The sequence below is a fragment of the Dendrobates tinctorius genome, unplaced genomic scaffold (assembly GCF_039654945.1).
Source record: "Dendrobates tinctorius isolate UK_male_01 unplaced genomic scaffold, ASM3965494v1 ptg000158l, whole genome shotgun sequence".
In the NCBI taxonomy this organism is placed as follows: domain Eukaryota; kingdom Metazoa; phylum Chordata; class Amphibia; order Anura; family Dendrobatidae; genus Dendrobates; species Dendrobates tinctorius.
In genome coordinates this window covers 36,375,960-36,401,258 of record NW_027361825.1, presented here as the reverse complement: position 1 = coordinate 36,401,258, position 25,299 = coordinate 36,375,960, and the positions used below count along the sequence as shown (strand labels likewise).

The 25,299-nt window shown below is 42.3% G+C and overlaps 1 protein-coding gene across 5 annotated transcripts in view; it reads right to left on the bottom strand.

Moving 5' to 3' along the window:
• Positions 1-25,299, bottom strand: part of SIPA1L3 (signal induced proliferation associated 1 like 3) — a 133,706-nt gene that overhangs the window by 24,751 nt on the left and 83,656 nt on the right. For all 5 annotated transcript variants that reach the window (XM_073549321.1, XM_073549318.1, XM_073549323.1 and 2 more), the window contains 10 exons: positions 22,718-22,848; positions 21,401-21,589; positions 20,859-21,033; positions 20,606-20,709; positions 16,766-16,923; positions 16,111-16,687; positions 12,876-13,150; positions 10,981-11,226; positions 8,210-8,356; positions 7,434-7,531 (listed from right to left, as the gene is read on the bottom strand). In XM_073549321.1, the coding sequence (XP_073405422.1) occupies positions 7,434-7,531; positions 8,210-8,356; positions 10,981-11,226; positions 12,876-13,150; positions 16,111-16,687; positions 16,766-16,923; positions 20,606-20,709; positions 20,859-21,033; positions 21,401-21,589; positions 22,718-22,848 (2,100 nt within the window). The remainder of the gene's footprint in view (positions 1-7,433; positions 7,532-8,209; positions 8,357-10,980; positions 11,227-12,875; positions 13,151-16,110; positions 16,688-16,765; positions 16,924-20,605; positions 20,710-20,858; positions 21,034-21,400; positions 21,590-22,717; positions 22,849-25,299) is intronic.

Genomic DNA, 25,299 nt, shown 5'->3' with positions numbered 1-25,299 from the left:
TTATTGTCCACCCCAAGCGAGAAAGTGTATTTACAGTTATCCATGGATTCCTCGCAGGCTAGAAGGGACGGACCCTTGATGAGCAGGTCGTCCAGATACGGTAACACCACCACTCCCTGAGAGTGGAGAATGGGCAGGGACAGCCACCATGACCTTGGTAAAGACCCTGGGGGCGGTGGCGAGTCCGAAGGGCAAGGCAACGAACTGGAAGTATTCCTCGTGAATTGCAAAACGCAGGAAATGCTGGTGGGACGGGCAGATCGGAATATGAAGGTAAGCGTCCTTGATGTTGATGGATGCTAGGAACTCTCATTTATCCATGGAAGCGACAACTAATCGGAGAGATTCCATTCGGAATCGCCGAACCTTGGACAAACTGATTTAACAGTTTGAGATCCAGAATAGGTCGCATCGCCTGTTCTTTTTTTGGAATCACAAAAAGGTTTGCATATAATCCCCTGAACCTTTCGTCATGAGGGACCGGAATGATGACTCCGTCCCTTAGTAGAGCCTGAACAGCCTGAAGGAAGGCTCTTGGCTTTTTCTTGGGGGGAGAGGAATGGAAAAACCGAGTTGGAGGGGGAGAAGAAAATTCTAACTTGTATCTGGAGGACACCAGCTCCCTGACCCACTTGTCATTGGGTAGATCTATGAGGTCTGGCTCCCCTAGATCCAGAAGCCCTAGGCCTGGGTTTCCAAGAGCGGTTAGTTCTGTATGAGACCTGGGAGCCTCTGTCTCCGCGCGGGGACCGACCTGAATTGTTGCGAGAAGATCTGAAACACCGGCTGTTGGTTGTGAAACGGCCGAACAGCCCCTTTTGTTGAGGAAGGTATTTACTTTTTCCCCCGGTAATATCAGAAATGAGCTGATCCAGTTTCTCTCCAAAAAGATGACCCGTTTGAAAGGGAGAGAAGTCAACGATCTTTTAGATGTGGCATCCGCCCGCCAGCCGCGGAGCCATAGGGCTCTTCTAATGGAGATCGCATTAGCGGCAGTTTGAGCCGCGCAATTGGCGGCATCAAAAGAAGTGTCTACTACAAAGTCCGCTGCGTGAATTATCTGCCTGGTGACAGTGGTTGCTTCCGGAGGAAGATTGGTGCACTGGAAGGAAATAATCAAGACTTCTGCCCAAGCGGCCATTGCCTTAGTGACCCAAATTGCCACGACAGATGGTAAAAGCGCTGCTCCTGAAGCGTCAAAAAAAAAACAAAAAAAAAACAAAACAAAACTGAACGGGCAATTAAGTCAATTTGACGATCGGAGGGGTTTCTGACTGAGGAACTCTCAGAAACAGATAGGAGCGTTTTAGAAGCAAGACGCGAACAGGAGGGTCCACCTGAGGGGACTGTAACCAATCCTACATTAGGTCTGGATGAAAAGGGTATTTAGCCTGAGTAGACTTTTGCCCTGTGAACCGCTTATGTGGCCGATCCCTATGTTTCTGGACAGCTGGTAAATAACCTGCGCACACGCTAGGTTTTCTTAAAGGGAATCTGTCACCCATTTCTTGGCCTTGCAGCTGCCAGCATAGACATAGACATATTCTGTAATGCTGTAGTTAAGCCCCCGATGTAACCTGAAAGAGAAGAAAAACACGTTATTATACTCACCGAGGTGGGCGGTCCGGTCCGATGGGTGTCGCTGTCCCGTGCGGCGCCTCCCTTCTTCATGCGATGACGTCCGCCTCTGGGGACTAAATCTTTGGCCTACCCGAGCGCCGAGAGCAGGGGGTAGCGCTGCTGTACCGCTGCTGACGTTAAGAGTCAGCGCTTCTCCCAGGGGGGCAGGACCCGACCCCATAACTCCACTCCTGTGCTCAGGCAGGTCGTCGCTGTCCGGGGTCTTCCAGCTGTCTCACCCTCTGAGCGATGTAGCAGAGCTGGAGGAGGTCTTAAAGGGGTATTGCTCAATCGATCCACCCTGTGGTAGGGGGATGGAGAGCTCTGGGGCTGATTCAGGGCATCCAAAAAAGCGCTGCTCAAGTCCTTCTCCATGCACTCCTGCGCTTGTCCTCGTATCCGTGGAGTACAGACCGTAAGAGAACCATCGTCACAGGAATCATCCCCATTCGTCGCAGTAAAGTGTACGGGGAGGTATACTCTGCGTGCTTGCCTGTTGTTGGTTCAGGGGAGAGCGGGCCGTAGAAAGGAACCGTCGCCCCCTTCACTCCGTTAATTAAAAAATAAAAATTTACAGAAAATTCAAAAATAAAATAAAAACGGTGGGGTCTGAAACCAGACCTAAGTGCCTCCTACAGACACTAAGCAAGGAACTGGAGAAATCTCAGCCAGCAAGAGGGTGTATACTGCAGGGGAGGAGCTAACTTTTTTCTGGTTTACTTAGTGTCCTCCTAGTGCCCAGCAGCATAACATCCACTGTCTCTGTGTCCCCCAGTGAGGCGTGGGAGAAATATTGCAAATGTAAAAACAGCAGGGAAAGTTAATCTGGCATCGTTTAGCCAACACAATTGTGAGGCATTGAGTTGGAAGGGCATTGCTCATTTCACAAATAGGTAGGGAATTGAGTTGGTAGGGCATTGCTCATTTCACACATTGGTAGGGAATTGAGTTGGCAGGGCACTGAGTTGGTATGGCATTGTTCATTTCACACATTGGTAGGGCATTGAGTTGGTAGGGCATTGAGTTGGTAGGGCATTGTTCATTTCACACACTGGTAGGGCATTAGGTTAGTAGGGCATTGTTATTTTCACATTGGTAGGGCATTGCTCATTTCACACATTGGTAGGACCATTGAGTTGGTAGGGCATTGCTCATTTCACACATTGGTAAGGCCATTGAGTTGGTAGGGCATTGCTCATTTCACACGTAGGGCAATGAGTTGGTAGGGCATTGTTATTTTCACACATTGGTAGGGCATTGAGTTGGTAGGGCATTGCTTATTTCACACATTAGCAGGGCATTGAGTTGGTAGGGCATTGCTCATTTCACACACTGATAGGGCCATGAGTTGGTATGGCATTGCTCATTTCACACATTGGTAGGGCTATTGAGTTGGTAGGACATTGTTCATTTCACATATTGGTAGGGCATTGCACTGCTCATTTCACACTTCACACATTGGTAGGGCACTGCTCATTTCACACATTGGTAGGGCCATTGAGTTGGTAGGGCACTGCTCATTTCACACATTGGTAGGGCCATTGAGTTGGTAGGGCATTGCTTATTTCACACATTGGTAGGGCCATTGAGTTGGTAGGGCATTGTTCATTTCACTAGGAAAAATAGAAGTGGATCCAGCTCACTCACGGGGCTTATTTAAAAATAAGAAAATTGGTAACCAGTGTTCAAGAGCTATGTTGCTCGAAAAGCGTATGGTCTTATTACACATCACCCCCTGTCATTGCTGTGCCATCTGAGATGTCTGTTTTGTCATTTTGAATTTTTTTAAGGATTATCCAATAAAAATTTTCTAATTTTTAAAATAAGCCCTGTGAGTGAGCTGGATCCACTTCTATTTTTCCTATTGTCTTGGACGCTGTGCAGCAGAGAGGAAGCCGTGCTCCTTCTTGTGCTTGGAATTACATCTCAGGGGTGAGCTGAATGTTCTCTTTTGTTATTGTTCATTTCACACATTGGTAGGGCATTGCTCATTTCAAACATTGGTAGGGCATTGAGATGGTAGGGCATTGCTCATTGCACACATTGGTAGGGCCATTGAGTCGGTAGGGCACTATTCATTTCACACTGGTAGGGCAGTGAGTTGGTCAGGGATTCTTTACTGTCATACACTGGTAGGGAATGGAGTTGGTAGAACATTGGTTAGGGTTTTGATTAGGGTTAGGGTTGTTGTTAGGATTAGGGGTGGGTTAGGATTAGGGGTGTTTGGGGGAATAGGGTTGGAGTTAGAATTGGGGGTTTCCACTGTTTAGGCACATCAGGGGCTCTCCAAGTGCGACATGAGTCTGATCTCAACTCCAGCCAATTCTGCGTTGAAAAAGTCAAACAATGCTTCTTCCCTTCAGAGCTCTGTCGTGGTTTACCCCCACATATGGGGTATTGGTGTACTCAGGACAAGTTGGACAACATTTGGGGTCCAATTTCTCCTGTTACCCTTGTGTGAATAAAAAAATGGGGGCTAAAAAGTAATTTTTACAGAAAAAAATGTTTTTATTTTTACGGCTCTGCATTATAAACTTTAGTGAAACACTTGGGAGTTCAGCGTTCTCACAGCACATCTAGGTAAGTTCCTGGAGGGAGGTCTAGTTTCCAAAATGGGGTCACTTGTGGGGGGTTTCTACTGTTTAAGCACATCAGGTGCTTTGTAAATGCAACATGATGCCCGCAGACCATTCCATCAAAGTCTGCATTCCAAAACGTTACTACTTCCCTTCCGAGCCCCGAAGTGTGTCCAAACAGTGGTTGGTTCCCCCCCCACATATGGGGTATCAGCATACTCGGGACAATTTGTACAACATTTGGGGACCAATTTCTTCGGATACCCCTACGGCTCTACATTATAAACTTCAGTGAAACAATTGGGGGTTTATAGTGCTCACCACACATCTGGATAATACCATGGGTGGTTTAGGTTCCAAAATGGGGTCACTTTGTGGGAGGTTTCCACTGTTTAGGCACATCAGGGGCACTCCAAACGCGACATGGCGTGCGATCTCAATTCCAACCAATTCTACATTGAAAAAATCAGATTGCGCTCCTTCCCATCCAAGCTCTGCCGTGCGCCCAAATAGTGGTTTACCCTCACATATAGGGTATCGGCGTATTTAGGAGAAATTGCACAAATTTTGTGGTTCATTTTCTGCTTTTACATTTGTCAAAATAGAAAAAAACTGGTTCTGAAGTAAAAGGTTTGTGAAAAAAAGTTAAATGTTAATTTTTTCCTTCCACATTGCTTTAATTCCTGTGAAGCACCTGAAGGGTTAATAAACTTCTTGAATGTGGTTTTGAGCACCTTGATGGGTGCAGTGTTTAGAATGGTGTCACATTTGGGTATTTTCTGTCATGCACACCACTCAAAGTGACTTAAAATGTGATATAGTCCCTAAAAACATGGCTTTGTAAATTTTGTTGTAAAAATGAGAAATGGATGGTAAACTTTTAACCCTTATAACTTCCAAACAAAAAAAATTTGTTTCAAAAATTGTGCTGATGTAAAGTAGACATGTGGGAAATGTTATTTATTAACTATTTTGTGACACCACTCTCTGATTTAAGGGCATAAAAATTAAGCTTGAAAATTGTGAAATTGTAAAAAAATGTTGCCATATTTCTGTTTTTTTTCATAAATAAAGGCACGTAATTTTGAAGAAGTTTTACCACCGGAATCAGCGGGATCTGTTAAAGCATTCCAGAGTTATAACGTCATAAATTGACAGTGGTCAGAATTATAAAAATTGGCTTGGTCATTAAGTAGCAAATTGGCTCTGCCACCAACGGGTTAAAATAAACTGAACTAATCCTAACATCACTAATCCTAACATCCAGGCTCATGTGAGAACACCAAGACATTATGGTTTAAACTTGGGAATAATCACCAAAAACTGGTGGTAGGGTTTTTTTCTTTTTTGCAGTTTTCAAAAAAAGCAGCAGCGCTCCAATTGAAAAAAAAAAAAAAAAAAATAATAAGATAAAAGGAAGGCCTTCAAACAAAAGGTGATGGAATGAACAATTTTATTGAAGAAAAACTGATGGTAAAAAACTTAAAAAATTCGGAGATGTTAGCAGGTGATACAAAACATATGGTAATTAAACATAAGTTGCGTCTGACATTCCATACTGTGCACACCTTGCAAGTCCAGCTTACGTCAAAAGTAGATAAATACCTAAAGTTGTAGTATTATCATGCCAAGTTCCTCATTGATAAAGTGTAAGGTGCAGATGACAAAATTATAGATATAGATACACAGATTCCAGGAAGCTCCAGTGGATCCCCTTAACGTGCGTTTCGGCAGTTCTTCCTCAGAGGGGGATACACTGGAGCCTCCTGGAATCTGTATCTATATCTTGATACTGGCCGGCATGAATGAACTACACAGCTAGGAGCTAACAATATATTCCTCTAGGATATCTTGTGAAATTACATCTCTGACGTCATGCTATACTTCTTGATGTTGTCTCTGTATTCTCCTATGAATTATTTACTCTCTGCCAGTGGCATTACTTGTCATGTTCACTTACTAAACAACTTTCTCCTAGTAGTTACCAGAGACAAACCCCAGTACTTGTCCAGTAATTTTTATTTATGTCTGTTTATATTTTCCATTAATTTGTCATCTGCACCTTGCACTTCATAAATGAGGAACTTGGCATGATAATACTACAACTTTATGCATTTATCTACTTCTTTGATGTAAGCTGGACTTGCAAGGTGTGCACTGTATGCAATGTCAGATCAAACTTATATTCAACTATGTTTGCTCAGTGTATATTTTTTCATTTCTTGTATCGTCTGTTAACATCTCTTAAGTTTTTACCATCCATTTTGTTTCAATTAAACGGTTCATTCTATGTACCATTTGTTTGGAAATTCCTTTTCTCTTCATAGGTTTTTGTGCAATCATGGTCCCAAACGTTATCTTGCATGGCTTCTTAAGCTCTAAGTTTTCCAATTCAGTCAGGAGAAAAAATAAAAAGGCTTGTGCATTAGATTTTTTTCAAGTCTTTTGTCGGTGCTTTAAAAGGCAGCTTTTAATTTGCCTTAAAAAACACAGCAAAAAAGCAACATGTGAACATAGCCGAAGTTAAAATATCTGGGGCGTCTTTTGTCAGAATAGGGAATTAATGGCCCATATAACCAAATTAAAGTGTGATATCAATTATTGCACATTAAATATATAAACCATTATGAAGCTGTTTCTTTGTAATAAAGATGTGCCATTTAGAGCTATTAAACTAGTAACACAAAAGGTTCTTTCATCAATGTGTCACTAGATGGCGCTGCAGATATAGAATTCGGCACATGCGATAGCTGCAATGTAAAAAGTTGTCCAGGATGTGGACAGGTGCAGCTGCAAAGGTCAAACATCAAATGCAATAATAGGGTGCAACTTTAGGGACCGACCGTATAGCTTTTCTTTCTTCAATAATATCTTTAATATCTTTATATTTTTATATAGCGCTAACACATTCCGCAGAGCTTTACAGTTTGCACACATTATCATCACTGTCCCCGATGGGGCTCACAATCTAAATTCCCTATCAGTATATCTTTGCAATGTGGGAGGAAACCGGAGTACCCGGAGGAAACCCACGCAAACACGGGGAGAACATACAAACTCCTTGCAGATGTTGTCCTTGATGGGATTTGAACCCAGGACTCCAGCGCTGCATGGCTGCAGTGCTAACCACTGCCTAAAAATTTGTCTCCAAAAATGTCTTGCACATAACAGAGCACAGAGACACGCATTCTGCATCTCTGACCTGGAGCATAGGAGAGAAGCAGATATTTCGCTCACCTGGTTTATTCCTATCTACAGCCATTTCCTGACTGGACATCCCGTCCTGAGCACCATAGGACTCCGCTTGTAGAACAGTGCGCTGGGGGGTGCCAAACCTGTAACAGACGTCACATTACTGGTATAGTATAATGGCCCAGGCTGCTGTGCCAATTCCCCACAAAAGTGTCAGGATCATAATGCAGAAGTCATAGATTTCACTTTGCATTTTGTGTCACTTTCCCGTCCTAGATTTAGACTTGCCACTATGAGCCTCCCATATCACGGCACCAACCATGTTGGATTGAAGAGGACCGGAAAGCCGTGAGCAGTGAAGGAGGCAGCGAGAGAAAGCAATGCTACATGCAAAATGTATGGATAATGAGCCAACCATCTAATATACTGTATAGTTACATAATAGATTGGCTTATTAAAGCATGGGAGATCAGCAGCCACCAGAAGTGTAAAGCAGCGACTTACACCCCCCCTCCCTATTGAGGACACATGTGCATAGGGGTTATGGAAAATAGCAACTGGCCAAAGCTTTCAGGTGCATGGTCACCCTTTACAATAATTTAGTAGGTTTACCTGTAGCAATGGAAAGCCATTAAAAAGCCCTAATTCAAAGTAAAGCTAACTCTGCTACATCTGCGGTGCATTCAGATGAACCCTGTGCTCCCCTGCAGGCAGGAGTTTATAGCGACCCTCCATTGTAAGCCTGCAGAAGTTAATGACATGACAGGTTATGGCCATGGGCCACACCAACAGGCCATTGTGTATGTCGACACTGGTCTCACCTGTCCGTGGTAGGTTTATAGCGATTGTATCCGGCCCCGGCAGATGTCGGTGTAGAGAAGCTCCCGGAGGGGTGTCTGTAAGGCTGTATTTTGTCATTTGCCGTCGGGGACGTGGCGACATATGGCGTCTCTGGGTAACTCACAGGCCTGCGTAAAAGAAATTACCATATATGAGAAATATATGAATTTTAAACAAAACAATTCAGATGCAGTTGAAGTTCAGACTTTCAGCTTTCATTTGAGGGTATCCACATTAAAATTGGATGAAGGGTTTAGGAGTTTCAGCTCCTTAACATGTGCCACCCTGTTTTTAAAGGGACCAAAAGTAATTGGACAATTGACTCCAAGGCTATTTCATAGACAGGTGTGGGCAATACCACATCATCTGTAAAACACGGCAGAGGCAGTGTGATGCATGACTGCCAGTGGCACTGGGTCACTAGTGTTTATTGATAATATGACACAGGACAGAACCAGCCGAATGAATTCTGAGGTATTCAGAGCCATACTGTTTGCTCAGATCCAGCCAAAGGCAGCCAAACTGATTGGTCGTCGTTTCATACTACAGATGGACAATGACCCAAAACATAAAGCCAAAGCAACCCAGGAGTTTATTAAAGCAAGAAGTGGAATATTCTTGAATGGCCAAGTCAGTCACCTGATCTCAACCCAATTGAGCATGTATTTCACTTGTTAAAGACTAAACTTCAGACAGAAAGGCCCACAAACAAACAGCAACTGAAAACCACCGCAGTGAAGGCCTGGCAGAGCATCAAAAAGGAGGAAACACAGCGTCTGGTGATGTCCATGAGTTCAAGACTTCAGGCAGTCATTGCCAACAAAGGGTTTTCAACCAAGTACTAGAAATGAACATTTTATTTACAATTATTTAATCCGTCCAATTACTTTTGGTCCCATTAAAAACAGGGCGGCACATGTTAAGGAGCTGAAACTCCTAAACCCTTCATCCAATGTTAATGTGGATACCCTCAAATGAAACTGAAAGTCTGAACTTCAACAGCATCTGAATTGTTTTGTTTAAAATTCATTGTGGTAATGTCTAGAACCAAAATTAGAAAAATGTTGTCTCTGTCCAAATATATATGGATCTAACTGTATATACAAGTTAAATGCAAATGCGTTTTTTACCCAAATACCGCCATTCAATAGTGCACAATTGCCATTCAGTTCCGTGATAACACCATCATGTGGTGCCTAAATAATACCTCCATGTAATAGTAAGTATTATGATTCAGTTCTCTAATAACACCAGCGCCAGTATCTAAAGACCTCCAGTCAATAGTATTGTGATTCAGAGCTCAAGTAACACCGCCACATGGTGCTGATATACCTCAATAAAACACCAAATAATATTACCATTAAGCGCACTAATAATACCGCCACACGGTGCCTCCATACCTACATAAATCATCAAATATTACCATTCAATGTTCTAACAACGCCACAAAACACAAAAAAACCTATATACCTCCATAAAACACCAAAAAATATTACCATTCAGTGCTCAAACGGCACCGCCACATAGTGCTAAAAGACCGCCACACAATATATGAAATAAAACTTACATTTCGTGTTCAAATAAAACCACTACATATTGCCTAAACAATACATCCATGAAATACCAAATATAAACACATAGTGTACGCATAACATTGCTTCATACACTTCGAGCACAAAAGTGTCATTCAATGACCAAACACCAAAGTCGCAGTACTACGTCCATAAAATGTCTAAGGCCTGTTTCACACATCCGTATTTTACCATCAGTCAAAATCCGCCATTTTGCTTGGCGGATCTGTTTTTTTTCCCATTGAGTTGCATTACCGGTGGATCTTGATGGATGGCCATCCGTTGGATCCGTTTTTTTGCGGATCCGCCAAAATTTTGATGTCCGCCGAGATGCCTGGACGGACCATGCAACGTTTTTTCGGGTGGCTGGATCCGCATTTCTCACTGTTCATGCCTGAAAGACTTCACTCAGCTGCAAATTTAACCCTAAACTCTGTTCTGGCGGCTGAAAAATTCTCTCCTTCCCCAGGCAGTGGTTCCTTTAAAATTCTTCCTTTGACGGATCCGTTAAAATAACGGTCCGGTGCCAAACGTTGTGGTCCGTACAGGAACGGATCCGTTATCCGCCATTTTAGCGGATTTTGACTGACCAAAAAAACTGATGTGTGAAACAGGCCTAACCAGGACAGTAAAGGATTACATAAGAGAGTGAGACCCTATGCAATTGCCCAGTTTGCCACCACAATCATCACTGACCTTTAAGATTAGAAAAGCATGGCTTTCTTCCACAAACAGCTCCACACCTGTCTACAGGTTATCTATGGGATTGCATCTCCATTCTATAGAGCTAAAGGGACCGAGATGCAATACCAGACACAACCTACAGAGGCAGCACTTTTTCCTGAAAGAAAGCAGCCATATTTTCTTAAACCTGGACAAGCATAAACATATAATGGCTCTACTGCTAACTTACAAGCTACATGATGGGTTGTGACTGATCAACAAAAAAAAAGGACTAGCATGAGGATGTGATCAAAAGAAATGGTGACATGAGAGTGCAGTAATGCAGCACAGGTTATTTCATGTCACACTTTGCACACAGCAGCTCAGCGTAACACACATTTCTAACTGTGTCTATGCCCCGAATTAAGCCTTAAAATCGCGAAAAAAAGGAAGCTGTCCATGCAATGCCCTAAATTACAAGCTGCAATCCTGCGTTCAGCCACAAGGGGCTCACTCACCTCCTGCTATTATGCTGTGCCTGGGGCTCTCGGACAGGCACCGCCGGACCTGGTTTTGCAGGCCGGTTTAGCGAGAGTGCAAAGCTCGGAGTAACCCATTTCTGAGAAGGACTGGCCCCGTGATGGGTGGCAGAGCCGCTCCACTGCCAGGCTGTGTTGCTGCGGTACGGAGGCCGGGAACTAGATGTGGCGTTCTCTGCGTCCTTGTGGTCCATGGAGCAGAGTTCATAGGACTCGGACCATCCTCTATAGAGAAAACAAACACAAAGAATGCTAAATGCACAGAGGTCTTTCCACATGTACAGGCAGAACGAAAGCACAACCCCCACAGCGGGCGGCTCAGAACGTTACAAGGACTGCTCAGCTGCTATCTCTGTGTTAGGACTTGTCCTGTCAGACTAGAAACGGGTGCGGTGTACTCAACAGCTCAGTAATAACTTCCTTCCCTAAGAAACAAAAAGTGCATAAGAGCTGACAATCTACAAGCTGATAACAGCAGGAGGCCTTCTGCACAACATATGTATTAACATGTAACACATATGTTCATAGGCAGCAACAACTACATGCAACATATGCAAAAACCTATGGAAAGCATGTGTGCATGTGTCACATACGGCACCCTGCTGCATCTCTAGTTTTTCAGCATCATTTCTACTAATGTATAGTAAAGAAAAGCCCTGTCTCCTGGCTATAGTTTGTTTAAAAAAAAAAAAATACAAGTTGTTTTGCTCACACTCCCCAGGTCCGGCACTGAGTCACTGCTGTTTGCTTCAGTATCTGCAGTGCTTCTCCAACAGTGCCGCTAATAAGCAAACTCAGCAGCTCTTCTCAAGCTGCTCCGACCTGCCAAAGCTCACCACTGGAGACACTGTGTTGGACCAGGGGAGGGTGAGTAAAGTATTTTTCAAACTATAGCTAGGGGACAGGCGAAAACCACTATAATGCAGCATCAACAATTCCTGATAGATGGCAGATTAACAAGTGTTCTGAATTATTGGATGGTAATTAAAAAAAGTGAATAAAGTCATCAGGGTAGAGATCTGCTTCCTACTAATGGAAGAGAAGCTACCATCACTGGCTTGGGTTTTCGCAGGGTCATGCATCATTATGAATTATTCTTTTTTCTTTTATTTGTGATAGTCCGGTCATATCTTTTTTTTTTCCGTATATGTACCTACCTACTGTCAATGTAATGCCTTTATGCATTTATATCTGTACTTGTTCCTGCCTTGCTGCTGTAATGCTCTGAATTTCCCCATGGTGGGACGATTAAAGGATTATCTTATCTTATTTGATAAGGGAGGTGATGGTCTAACTTTTCTTTTTTCCCTCCCTAGTAGATTTGAACCTGAATCAACACTATATGAAGCCCTTCAACTTTAAGTCCTAGAATCCGTCTGGTTGCACACATGCAGTGTGGGGTGTCCTTTTTTGGTTTATATTGTAATATTCCACTTATTCCTCCTGAATATATGAATAAATTGACAGTCGGATGTTACTGTTCCCCGCTCCAATCGATGGCGACAGTATCAGGATTGTACACTGAACAGTATAATTTTGCCAGGCAGAATGGCAAATGTTCATTGACAATTACCACATTCATTTCCATAAGGAATAACAGAGAGAAGGCACAAAGCAGAATAAGCAAAGATGTTCCAGAATTGTCAATTCATGGAAAATGCAAAAATAAAACCAGACTTCAGGAAAGACGATCATGGCTTCTTAAACCCCTATGAATAAGCCAAGATGATAGCAGGGAACAACAGACTGCAATTCATTATAGTTCGGTAATGTACACACAATGCATTTTGTTTTGTTTTTTTTATGAAAATCTTCAACGATACATTCTCAGAAAAATCAGCCCATCTCCTCTTTTAGTATACAGGACCCCTTACCTTCGGGGGGCGCCATCGTCATGAGGGGGTATGATCACCACCTTCACCGTGACGGACGTGCGGAGCAGATCAATCATCTGATCGTGGCTCAGCGTCACCACGGCCACCTTGCATATTTCTACAAGTCGACTGCCTTGCCGCAGACCCGCCTGCCACGCGAATCCATAGTCCTCGACTTCTGCAACCGTACCGTCATACTTTACATGGAAACCCAGCTGACCCAGGCCGTTCCGGCGTAAGGTCATGTCCACCGTCTCACATCCTTTGGTCATAATCTGATAAGGAGATAAGAGGAGTTACTCTCCTGGCCACATCACATATTATAACCTGACCGATCCTTCAGGTTCTTATATAATAAACTCCAGTATATACCCATGAATTGGCAGAATACCACCCTAAATGTCCCCCACCCCACCCCCGTACACTAAAAAATTAAAGAGAAATTAAATGGAAGTAATCTACAGGAAATTCTGAGTAACTCCATATTGATCTCAATTTACAATATTATCCTCCAGAGCTGCATTCATAATTCTGCACTCCGCACTGATGAAATCTGCCATCACTTCTTGCTCACCAAATGTCTGTACAAAGCTTAATTTTTTGCATTTTACATTCTTAAAAAAAAACGCAGTCTGTAGGAAATGCTGAACACTCCCTGTATTCAAGGACAACCAGCAGAATTATGATTACAGCTCTGGTGTATAATATAAGATTTATATTAAAAAAATTAACGATATATTAAAGTAATGTATTAATAGAACCTCTTAATGGAGAAAAAGGTAAAGGCAACATTTTTTTTTTTTTTACATAAAAAAATAAAAGTTTTTACAACCGCACTGAGCCAACAGAACACACCAAGTATAGAAAAAGCATAATCTTTATTCATATTTTATTTATCTTTATTTTCCGTTACTTTGAAAATATAATATGCAATATATAATAATGCAATAAAAGTCACAAGAATAAAATTCTGCATAAATTAAAAAGTCATCATGCACAAACGGAAAACTAAAAAAAAAATGCGAATAAAAAAAGGGTTACGACAGGCCATTTGTAAGTAGACACATAAGCGAAAAATCTCTTTTGCCAATACAGCAGACACAGATAAATCATCCACGAGAACTAAAAAGACATAGCAGAAGGAAGAGAACTACACATAATATACACAATACTAGTAAAGATCGATGAAGAAAGACAATAGCGGGTACACAGAGACGGCACGTTAGTGGCACACTCCACTCCAGCAGGACGTACGGCGTGGTGCTCTACACAAAGGAGTGTTCTAACGTGGATGTAGACATGACGAGGTGGTTTCCATTTGTGCATTTTTTTGTTCTCCTTTTCCGCAAAATTAGAATTTTATTGTTGCGGCTTATAGCGCATTTATAAGTAATAGACTGATAAATAGCAATTAAAGGGGTGTAAGAGAATCAGAAAATAACGTGTAGAATAAGAAGCGATGTAGAACGACACAAGGGTGCATGGTTTGTTACAAGCTGTGCCTTGTGCAATTCAATGACAGCAAGCCGTTTTCCACACACGCAGGTACTGGTCATGCAGAACAGATGCGTTCACTTCTCGCATAGTGGTGGCCGCAGCATCAGTGTAGAAGGTAAAATCGTAAGAAGCAAGCAGTGTCATTCCCAGGATCAGTGGAGGGTCGGGGGTGGTCGTAGCGGTCGGACCCCCACGATTGTGAGAAATACATAATTGCTCTTCACTTTACTATTGCATTCCGCATGTATTGCATTTTTGATTACCCGATAGGATCTTTTGAGGATCCTAACCCCTTGCAGAGGCAGCTATTTTTATACTTTTCTCCGTGTCTTCCAAAAGCCATATTTTTTTTTTTTCATACTTTTCCAATCGACAGACGTATGAAAACTTTTTTTTCCCCCTGCGGGACGAGTTGTAGTTTTCACTTTACCGTATAATGTACCGAACAAACTGAAAATAAAATTCAAAGAATTGAGGAAAATTACGCCATAGGTTCTGTTTTTGCTTTACGGGTGACATTTAATGGACATAAGTCTCTGTCAGTTTTTTTGGTTGACAAATTTTAACTATATTTGCAAAAAAAAATAAAAGAAAAATTTGGCTTCATTTGCCGTATTCTGAAAGCCATAACTTTTTTCTATTGATAGCATTTTTTATTATTGCTATACTTTTATTGGTATATTGGTATCATTTTAGTGTCTATAGGAATTTATGTTTTGCTTTTTTTAATCTCATTTTTTTTGGAAGGCGGGGGAAGTGGTGGACGAGAATTTCAAGATTTCTATTCTTTATTTTTAAAACAGAATGCGACGCAAAGAAAAAAAATTGCCAAAAATATTTAAACCATGGACTTGACATAAAAAAAACATTTTTGTGATTTTCCGAGGATCGTTTCCTTTTAATTCCTGCTCTCAGGATTCACAATGGTAGCTAAGACTTACACTGTAGTAATTGGAGCTGGATCTGATCGTAGAAGGGAATCTCACTCCATATACAATGCTAGTTTATGGTAAAATCAAGGGGTTTAAAGACTATAATCGTGGGACAAATTGCTCAGTCCATGGATGAAAGTGGCGCTTTTTAGTGGAAGCATCTGACAAATGACTTTGGTCACCTTACATACATGTCCAGTTTCTCCTACTATTTACTCACAGGGGGTAATGATGGATGCAGTGGTGAGAATTATGTTTCAGAATATCTCAGACCCCAATTGTTCTTAAAAATTAAGCCGACTCAGCACTGCGGCTGTGCATAGCGGTGCCCGGACACCAACTGTGCGAGGAATGCAACATGGCTCCATTCAAGTCAAGGTGAGGCGGCAACTGCAGCTCCTTCATTGTCAGGATTGTTAATGGCCCCTCAAAGTGGTGACTTACCCAAGAAATATGCCATCACTTTAGGAGATGAAAAAAGGCAATTTTTAACCATCTCTGCATAAAATGTGATTTTTCCCAAACATATGTGGATTTGCATTGATGGTACGGGCTCGGTAGCTTCTCTATGCTTTGTGGTTGTGTTGCCGCAATATTGCGGTGCAAACACTATTATGCAACAACCTCCATTTCATTCTCAGGTTATGGATTTCTTTATTGATGCAAGTTACAGCTCTCAAACACCACTGATGGAGTTTGATTTACTGTACGCTCAAACAGCATTTACATGATTAACTCAGCAATCGGTCAAATAAAGCAAACCCAGCATTTACGCAACACCGTTGCTTTATTGAAGGCTTACTGACCTTAAGTCTCTGCACAATTTCCCGGATATCTTCGGCATTCCCGTCAATTGCACGTATTAATATATGATCACCTCTGCCGTAAAAGATCTTCAGGGATAATGGCTCTGGAGTCCACCCAATGACATCAGCACAGTAACAGTTAAAGACCACCTCTTTAGTGGCGGTCTCAATCAGGACCATGAACTCATTTGAGATGCCCAATGCACACTCTGTCTCGGCTGCCTGCGAAAAGTCTTGCGCCATCACCCTCCAACACAAGGCGCCTGAACTCTGCAGTTCGGCCCCGGCCCGCGCCTTTGTCCTTTCCTTTTTCTTTGAAGTCAGAGAGATCAGGTTAAATTTACCCGTGGTGTCAATAGGAGTATTGGTTACATAGTTCTCGGCCAGGTCCTTTAAATATTCCTGTCGTGTACGAGTAGCCATAGTGTGAAACTTATCTGACTTGTGAGCTGCGTTCTCGGCATTGATCACTTTAGCCAGGAGAAAGTCACGAAACACGTCGGATTTACGGAACGTGACACCGCTAGGAATTGGAGGACCGAAGGGAGGGACGTCTTTGGATCTGGTCACTGCCACTCTATGAGGAATAGGTAAAGAGGCATTAGTATAAGCAGGACAATATAAAGAATAAATAAAAAATCATACATATGTATACCTGTAGCAGACAGTCTCAGTGCAAGGCTCATGTGCCCGGACAATTATAAAGACGTGCTGGAAGTGCGAGCGAATGTTCTGAGGAGTGAAAGGTAAAGCTCCAGGTTCCTGGAAGATGACGGTCACTATATCATTTCCAATGTGTCTCTTTCGAAGGAGCTGAAAAAGGATGAAGAACAGACATCATGCACTTAATCTTCTGCTGACCAATTTGTTTCTGACTAGTCATATCGGAGATGGTTAAGACAGTGTAAGTGCATGCACCATATACAGCCATTTCTGTACTACAGAGTCACAGGTGACAGCAGGTGTGCGGTGCTGGATTATGGAGAGTTTTTTCCCTACCATGTTACACCGAAAATAAGACAGGGTCTTATATTATTTTTTGCTCCGAAACATAGGTTAGGGCTTATTTTCAGGAGATGTCTTATTTTTTCTTTCCATGAACAATAATCCACATTTATTGTTGTACAAAATCACACACTGCACAACACACAGGTATATTATACACGCACACACTGCACAACACACAGGTATATTTACACACGCACACACTGCACAACACACAGGTATATTTACACACGCACACACTGCACAACACACAGGTATATATACACACGCACACACTGCACAACACACAGGTATATATACACACGCACACACTGCACAACACACAGGTATATATACACACGCACACACTGCACAACACACAGGTATATATACACGCACACACTGCACAACACACAGGTATATATACACGCACACACTGCACAACACACAGGTATATATACAGGCACACACTGCACAACACACAGGTATATACAGTCATATGTAAAAGTTTGGGCACCCCTATTAATGTTAACCTTTTTTCTTTATAACAATTTTGGTTTTTGCAACAGCTATTTCAGTTTCATATATCTAATAACTGATGGACTCAGTTATATTTCTGAATTCAAATGAGGTTTATTGTACTAACAGAAAATGTGCAATCTGCATTTAAACAAAATTTGACCGGTGCAAAAGTATGGGCACCCTTATCATTTTCTTGATTTGAACACTCCTAACTACTTTTTACTGACTTCCTGAAGCACTAAATTGGTTTTGTAACCTCATTGAGCTTTGAACTTCATAGCCAGGTGTATCAAATCATGAGAAAAGGTATTTAAAGTGGCCACTTGCAAGTAGTTCTCCTATTTGATTCTCCTATGAAGAGTGGCATCATGGGCTCCTCAAAACATCTCTCAAATGATCTGAAAACAAAGATTATTCAACATAGCTTTTCAGGGGAAGGATACAAAAAGTTGTCTCAGAGATTTAACCTGTCAGTTTCCACTGTGAGGAACATAGTAAGGAAATGGAAGAACACAGGTACAGTTCTTGTTAAGCCCAGAAGTGGCAGGCCAAGAAAAATATCAGAAAGGCAGAGAAGAAGAATGGTGAGAACAGTCAAGGACAATCCACAGACCACCTCCAAAGACCTGCAGCATCATCTTGCTGCAGATGGTGTCACTGTGCATCGGTCAACAACACAGCGCATGCATAACGCCTTTTTGTATGACCAAACAACTCAATCTTTGTTTCATCAGTTCACAGGACCTTCTTCCAAAATGTAACTGGCTTGTCCAAATGTGCTTTTGCATACCTCAGGCGACTGTTTGTGGCGTGCTTGCAGAAACGGCTTCTTTCGCATCACTCTCCCATACAGCTTCTCCTTGTGCAAAGTGCGCTGTATTGTTGACCGATGCACAGTGACACCATCTGCAGCAAGATGATGCTGCAGGTCTTTAGAGGTGGTCTGTGGATTGTCCTTGACTGTTCTCACCATTCTTCTTCTCTGCCTTTCTGATATTTTTCTTGGCCTGCCACTTCTGGGCTTAACAAGAACTGTACCTGTGTTCTTCCATTTCCTTACTATGTTCCTCACAGTGGAAACTGACTGGTTAAATCTCTGAGACAACTTTTTGTATCCTTCCCCTGAAAAGCTATGTTGAATAATCTTTGTTTTCAGATCATTTGAGAGTTGTTTTGAGGAGCCCATGATGCCACTCTTCATAGGAGAATCAAATAGGAGAACTACTTGCAAGTGGCCACTTTAAATACCTTTTCTCATGATTTGATACACATGGCTATGAAGTTCAAAGCTCAATGAGGTTACAAAACCAATTTAGTGCTTCAGGAAGTCAGTAAAAAGTAGTTAGGAGTGTTCAAATCAAGAAAATGATAAGGGTGCCCATACTTTTGCACCGGTCAAATTTTGTTTAAATGCAGATTGCACATTTTCTGTTAGTAGAATAAACCTCATTTGAATCCAGAAATATAACTGAGTCCATCAGTTATTAGATATATGAAACTGAAATACCTGTTGCAAAAACCAAAATTGTTATAAAGAAAAAAGGTTAACATTAATAGGGGTGCCCAAACTTTTACATATGACTGTATACACGCACACACTGCACAACACACAGGTATATATACACGCACACATTGCACAACACACAGGTATATATACACGTACACACTGCACACACACAGATATATACAAGCACACACTGCACACAGAGGTATATATACGCACACACTGCATATATACGCATACACAGAACATACACCAGTATATACGCATACTGCACACACACAGGTATGTCAAAGGTCTTTAAGCAGTATTAACCCTCAGAATAAAATTGCTGGGGCCCCCTAAGAGAGTAGGGACCCTGAGAAACTGCTGAGTTTGCCCCCCTACCACCTAATGCCAGACCTGCATACCAGCCTGTCTCCTCTTTAGTTCCTCTAGACTCCTGCAGTTAAAAGACCTTTGGTGACATCATGGTCATGGTCAATAAGCTGTTTTAACCTCAGAATCGAAATGCTTGGGGCCTTTAAGAGTGAGGGCCTTGGACAAATGACCAATTTGCCCCCACACTCCCCACAACTCTGGTCCTGACTGTAACTAGGGCTTATATTTCAAGCAAACTCCAAAAATGTTGCAAAATCATGCTAGGGGTTATTTTCAATTTTCGGGGTAGGTCTTATTTTCGGAAAAACACTGTAGAATTAAGGCTATGTTCACATCACCTCTGTATAGACATAACACTGCCAAGCTTTCTAACAAAAAAAAAAAAACACATAATAATAATAATATTTATATATATATATATATATATATATATATATATATATATATATATATATATATATATATATATATATATATAGCATTATTTTTTACATGATGTCACCGCGTAGACAAGCTGTACCGTAGAAAAAGATGTACCGATATGTACCAGCCTAGTACCTGATGTAGCATACTACAACCTCGGCGTGTGTCTGAAATTGACAGAAGTACAACAGCGCCGCCATAGAAGTCTCTGAGGTTGTATAACCAGATTTAGTTCATAATGTCATACATCTAAGTTGAAGTATTATTTCGGAATAACAAGCTTCCCCCTGAGGCAATAACTCCACATGAATCATGAGTTGATTCATCTTGTAAATAACAAGAGCCCCTGGAAAATCTGAATCTTTCTCACTTGTGCAAAAGAATAAAGCCCCTACAGACACATCAAATTGCTCTCTGAGAAATGATAGTTTGGCTGACTGCTATCTCACCCAACTTCCCCACCGGAAGGCTCGGCCAAGTGATAGAACCGCTATCAGACTTTACCGAGGGCAGCATAAGGGATTGTCTGCTGAAATGCAACCATCTGGACCCTTCACTTCCAAACAGTTGGAGAGCCTTCCATAAACCTTAGATAAAAGTCCGCCAATCATGCTAAAATCGACAGGTTCGCCTGAGTTTTATCCAATGTCTAAGGGGGCTCATTTTCCTCTACAAGGTCCTTACCTGTTGCCGGTTGTTGGGGGTGTACGGCAGCATGGTTGATACGTGAAACATGATCTCGTAGTCCTGGTAGTTGGTATACAGAGAGTGCGTCCCGGTGGAGTCCGCTAAGAGAATGCAAGAGATCGGTCACTTTACAAACTACAATGACATTACAGGCAGCCTAATATAGACCCCCACATTACTGGATTAGTAGCAACCAGCAATACTACCACGTCATATCTAGTCCGGGCCACACAGTGCAGTGACTACTCACTCTTCGTGTCCAGCTGAGCTGCGTACTTGCTGAAACCCCTAAGGCAGACCTTCTCTCCGAGCAAAGACAAGAATTCCTCGAAGGCCGGTCCCGCGCTCTCGTTGTTGTACATCTCCTCCTCTGAGCTCTGACCCGCTTTGCAGTACAGGATCCCCACCTTGTGTTTTCTGCAGAGCTGGTAAAAGATGGGTCTATTAGTCCACAACAGCATATGGTGATTCTGCTGTGAAATTGACACGGATCTACAGCAGATTTGTGTTGGCTTTACCCTAGGCGAAGCATTTACTAGGACGGGCTACGATGGCCATATTTCATGGTCTGGTTTACAGACCGCAATCACAGACTGAACCTATGTCTCCTGATCTGAAGGTCAGAATCTCGTCATCTTTTCAGTGCATGTCACCCTTCCTGGTATAATGTTGTGCACATCCCCTGATATAAAGGATTAATAAAGCAGTCCTTTAGGTTTTATAAATCTTTCACGTATTATAGTAACACTTTCACCATGGGGAATATAAAAAAAAATTAAAAAACACACTCACCCCTTGTTCATCTAGCTTGAGAAGCTGCTCGGTGACCTTTGAGGAATTCATCGCCAGTCGCAGACAGTGAGTATTAAGCTCAGGGATCACGGCCTCAAGGACATCTTTGAGAGGTAGCCCCCGCACTGTACCATGCTTTGCTGTGGATGGCACGCTGTCCTCGTGGATCATACCTCTCAGGGTCACCAGCTGTTGTAGAAAGCAGAAGAGAGATTGGCAAGTCTACCCCTAAAGACAACACTTCAGGCTGTAAGAGAATCTCCACACAAGCGTCAAGTGCTGCCAGGTTTTTGGCCCATAAATTCGTGTGTGAACTGTGAAAGCTACAAAAATATATGTGTGGTAACAGATTAGCTGCACTAGCTGGCATGTGACAGATAGTCCTGCAGTAGTACTCTCCTGCTGATAAAACACTGATTGTATTGAAACTACAGCAAGATGCTGAGTGACACATCCCAGAGATCCCATTCATCAAACCCCTGTCAGAATAAATAGCAAAAATGTGCTGACATATTCCCTTTAAAGCAGATCTGTCATTGAATTTTGCAATACAAACTGCGTCCATTATTGAATCGATCTTAGACCTGACGGGGCTGGTGTGCTCTCTTTGAAAAATCTTTGTCAGAATGACTGTAGAAAAGTTTTATCTGTGCAATTTTAAAATAATGAGTCCAGCTGTACATGATCAAGATTAGGAGGTCAGACCAATAATGGAAGCAGTTTTTATTATGCAATCTATAGGCAGATCGGCTTTCAATCATTAAGGAAGCAATCCTCCTCTTCCTCTCAAAGGGTTTATGCTCTTAATATATTGCAATCATATTATATAGCACTGTGTATTTATAATTGCTTATTTTGCCTTACTACCCAGAACTCTTCTCTGCTCTATGTAGAAACAGGAAGTCTCGTTTTCCTGGAATATTCATTTCCCTCTTCAACTCCTGACTCCCCTTGCCAGGGACTTTTGCAGTGACTCATGACTCATACAGAGAAATTAACCTCCTGCTTCTATACATAGAGCTTAGAAGGATTCAGCTCCTCAGTTATTAATCACATGATGTCAGATCTAAAGGAAAAGAGAAGAATTAGCTGGGTAGAAGGGGAAAATAAGAAATTGTAAGTACACAGTGCTATATAATATGATGACTGCAATATATTAGGATAAAAACTTTGATGGGAGCAGGAAGAGGGGGGGGGAGGAGGAGGGGGAAGAGGGGAAGAGTAGGGGGTAGCGTTTCTTTTATTGCACTAGTTGCATCAGTTACTGTAAACAGTAGCATCATCATAGAAACACATCAAGTCCATTTTTCATCTCACTTCACTGGTCCGGAGGATGATCCTGTACTGGTACTGTGGGCCATGGTCTTTGCTTTCATCCAGTTTGTCCCTTTTCAGACTGACGGCAACGGGTCCCAACTTCTCGTCTATCCCAAAATAGTTACAGTGTTCTGGTAAAGAAAGCGAAGGACAGGAAATTATAAATTTGTAAATGAGTAACAATACCCACCCCCTCTGACCACAAGGGAGAATTATCTACTTTTGGATCACCAATGCTTTCCATCTAGAACACTGATCAACAAACCACAGACTCTGCCACAATACATGAACACACAGAAATAGTGGGATCGCAGCAACCTCTCCATCTAGGAGAGTTCCCGACAATCCAATATGATCGCAGCTGGATGAAATATTCCAGAAGTCTGCCATCTGCAGCGGCTGCCTGTAGGGTATATAGAAAGGTAACAGCCATCGCTAAACAGGGAAGACAAATCGCATCGCTCTCACGTCTTGTTACATCGGTAAAGATTTCGGATGTTATTAGACTTTTCTGGATCCCTGATCAATGTTGCCCCAAGACAAAACATTAATCCCAAAGCTTCTCAGTCCGCAACTGTTGCCTGATCCCCTAGCAAAAATGTGGGCGTTAATGTTTTCCTGAAAATAACCCACCACCTATCTGCAGGATCGGTGGCAACTATATGACTATTGGGAATCCGACCTCCACCAGTCACGATTTACATTCCCCCCCCCCTCCTGTGAATGAAGCAGTAGTGGAAATGCGTGAACAGCGCTTATTCACTGTATATAGCAGTGCTCTCCAACTGGTGCAAGACTACAATTCCCATCATGCCATGACAGCCACAAGCCATCAATGGGAATTGTATTAGGCTGGGGCACACTAGGTGCACGAGTGCACTAATGTACAGAAGTAAACCGAGAGGTGGCCAATATAGGGAAGCAAGAAGATTCCCAAGAACTTGGCCCAGGAGCCACCTCGGTAGTCCAGATGACTATGTACCTATGATCTATGGCATTCCCTACAACTCTTCTGATTAGTAGACCACCACCACGTTGAATGAAGAACGTTGCACTAAAATTCTTATAAAAAACATGGCAGATAGTAGGATGTTCACAGGGCTCTGGACCAGCAGCTTTTGGACCAAGACCAGTTTCGATAATCTTTAGGTTCTTCTCTTAGTGGTCACACATGAGGGGGTCTCACCGCTCATCCTTTGATTTGGGTCAGCCTTATTCAAGGCGGTGAGATAAATAAGGGACCGGTGCCACTTTAGTGCACATCTGCAAGATGTCCCTTTCACTTGGCATTTGGGCATTCTTTTCCGAGATTTCCCAACTTGGTCCTCTCATGGAAGGACACTCTTATAGAGTAATCCCATGACCCCACAATGTGCAAATCTAACATGAATACACCCTAAGAAGGGCTTCTCTAGTATCACCCTAAATTAGCTCCTGGTCCTGTCATTTATGATGTCTGACAGGTAGCGTTCTCACTCCCCCAAGAGCAACCACGTACAAAAATGGAAACAATCCCTGCGGTGTGTCTCCTGCTAATGGGAAGCAGGCTTGATATTAAGATGACAATATCTTAATTAGGCCATACAGACACATTATGCATCTTGGTTTTGCATTAATCTGATGAGTCCCTAGCAGCCCCCGCCACGGTAAAGTAAAGAATTAGCTGCAAGGTACAGAGAGAGACTTTGTAATTAGATCTGGAGACCTCTGGGGTGGAAGGTAATGCTTTCACTGAGCAACTTGCAAATCTGTCATATCAAAGACGTTTTTGCAGTTTCAATAGCGACAAGTGTTGGTAAAGGCTTAACCCCCAGTGAAAATAACCATTTTAAGAAGAACTCAGCACGCCAAAGTGCAAATCAGAAAGCCTATTTAATTTCTGGAACCCAATGTAACACATGACGCATTTCGGTCTCTACAAGCAGACCTTCATCAGACACACGGGTTGCAAGTGAGCATATGGACAGAAAAAGTAGTTGTGACATTGATGCATCCATGTTAAAGGGAATCTGTCAGCAGGTTTTTGCTTTGTAATTAACAGTAGCATGATGTAGGGAATGAGATGATTCCAGCAATGTGTCACTTACTGGACTGCTTGCTGTCATTTTGATAGAATCACAGTTTTCTCTGCTGCCGATGTAGCAGAGCTCGAATCAGTTTTCTCTGCTGCAGATGTAGAAGAGCTCAGAATGCTGAGCCCTGTATAACACTGCACACAACGATAAGCCGCTTTCTGCGTGCACTGTATGTTGACAGTGCTAATCAGTGTAGGGGGCGTGGTTTGACCAGAGACTTTTAGTCCTGCAGTGATAAAATCATTGTTTTATCAGAAGATTACCGAAACAGCAAAACACAGCCTAGTAAGTGACACATCGCTGGAATCAAGAGTCTCTGTCCCTACATCATGCTGCTCTCAGGTTACATAGTAAAAACCTTCTGATAGATTTCCTTTAACAGACAAAGTGATGGAAAAGCTGGGTGTAAAAACATTCATTAATTTATGTTTGATGGCCTTGACTGGAAAACACATTTAACACTAAAGCGATAATCAGAAAATGATGTATTGTTTAAATAAGGTTTTT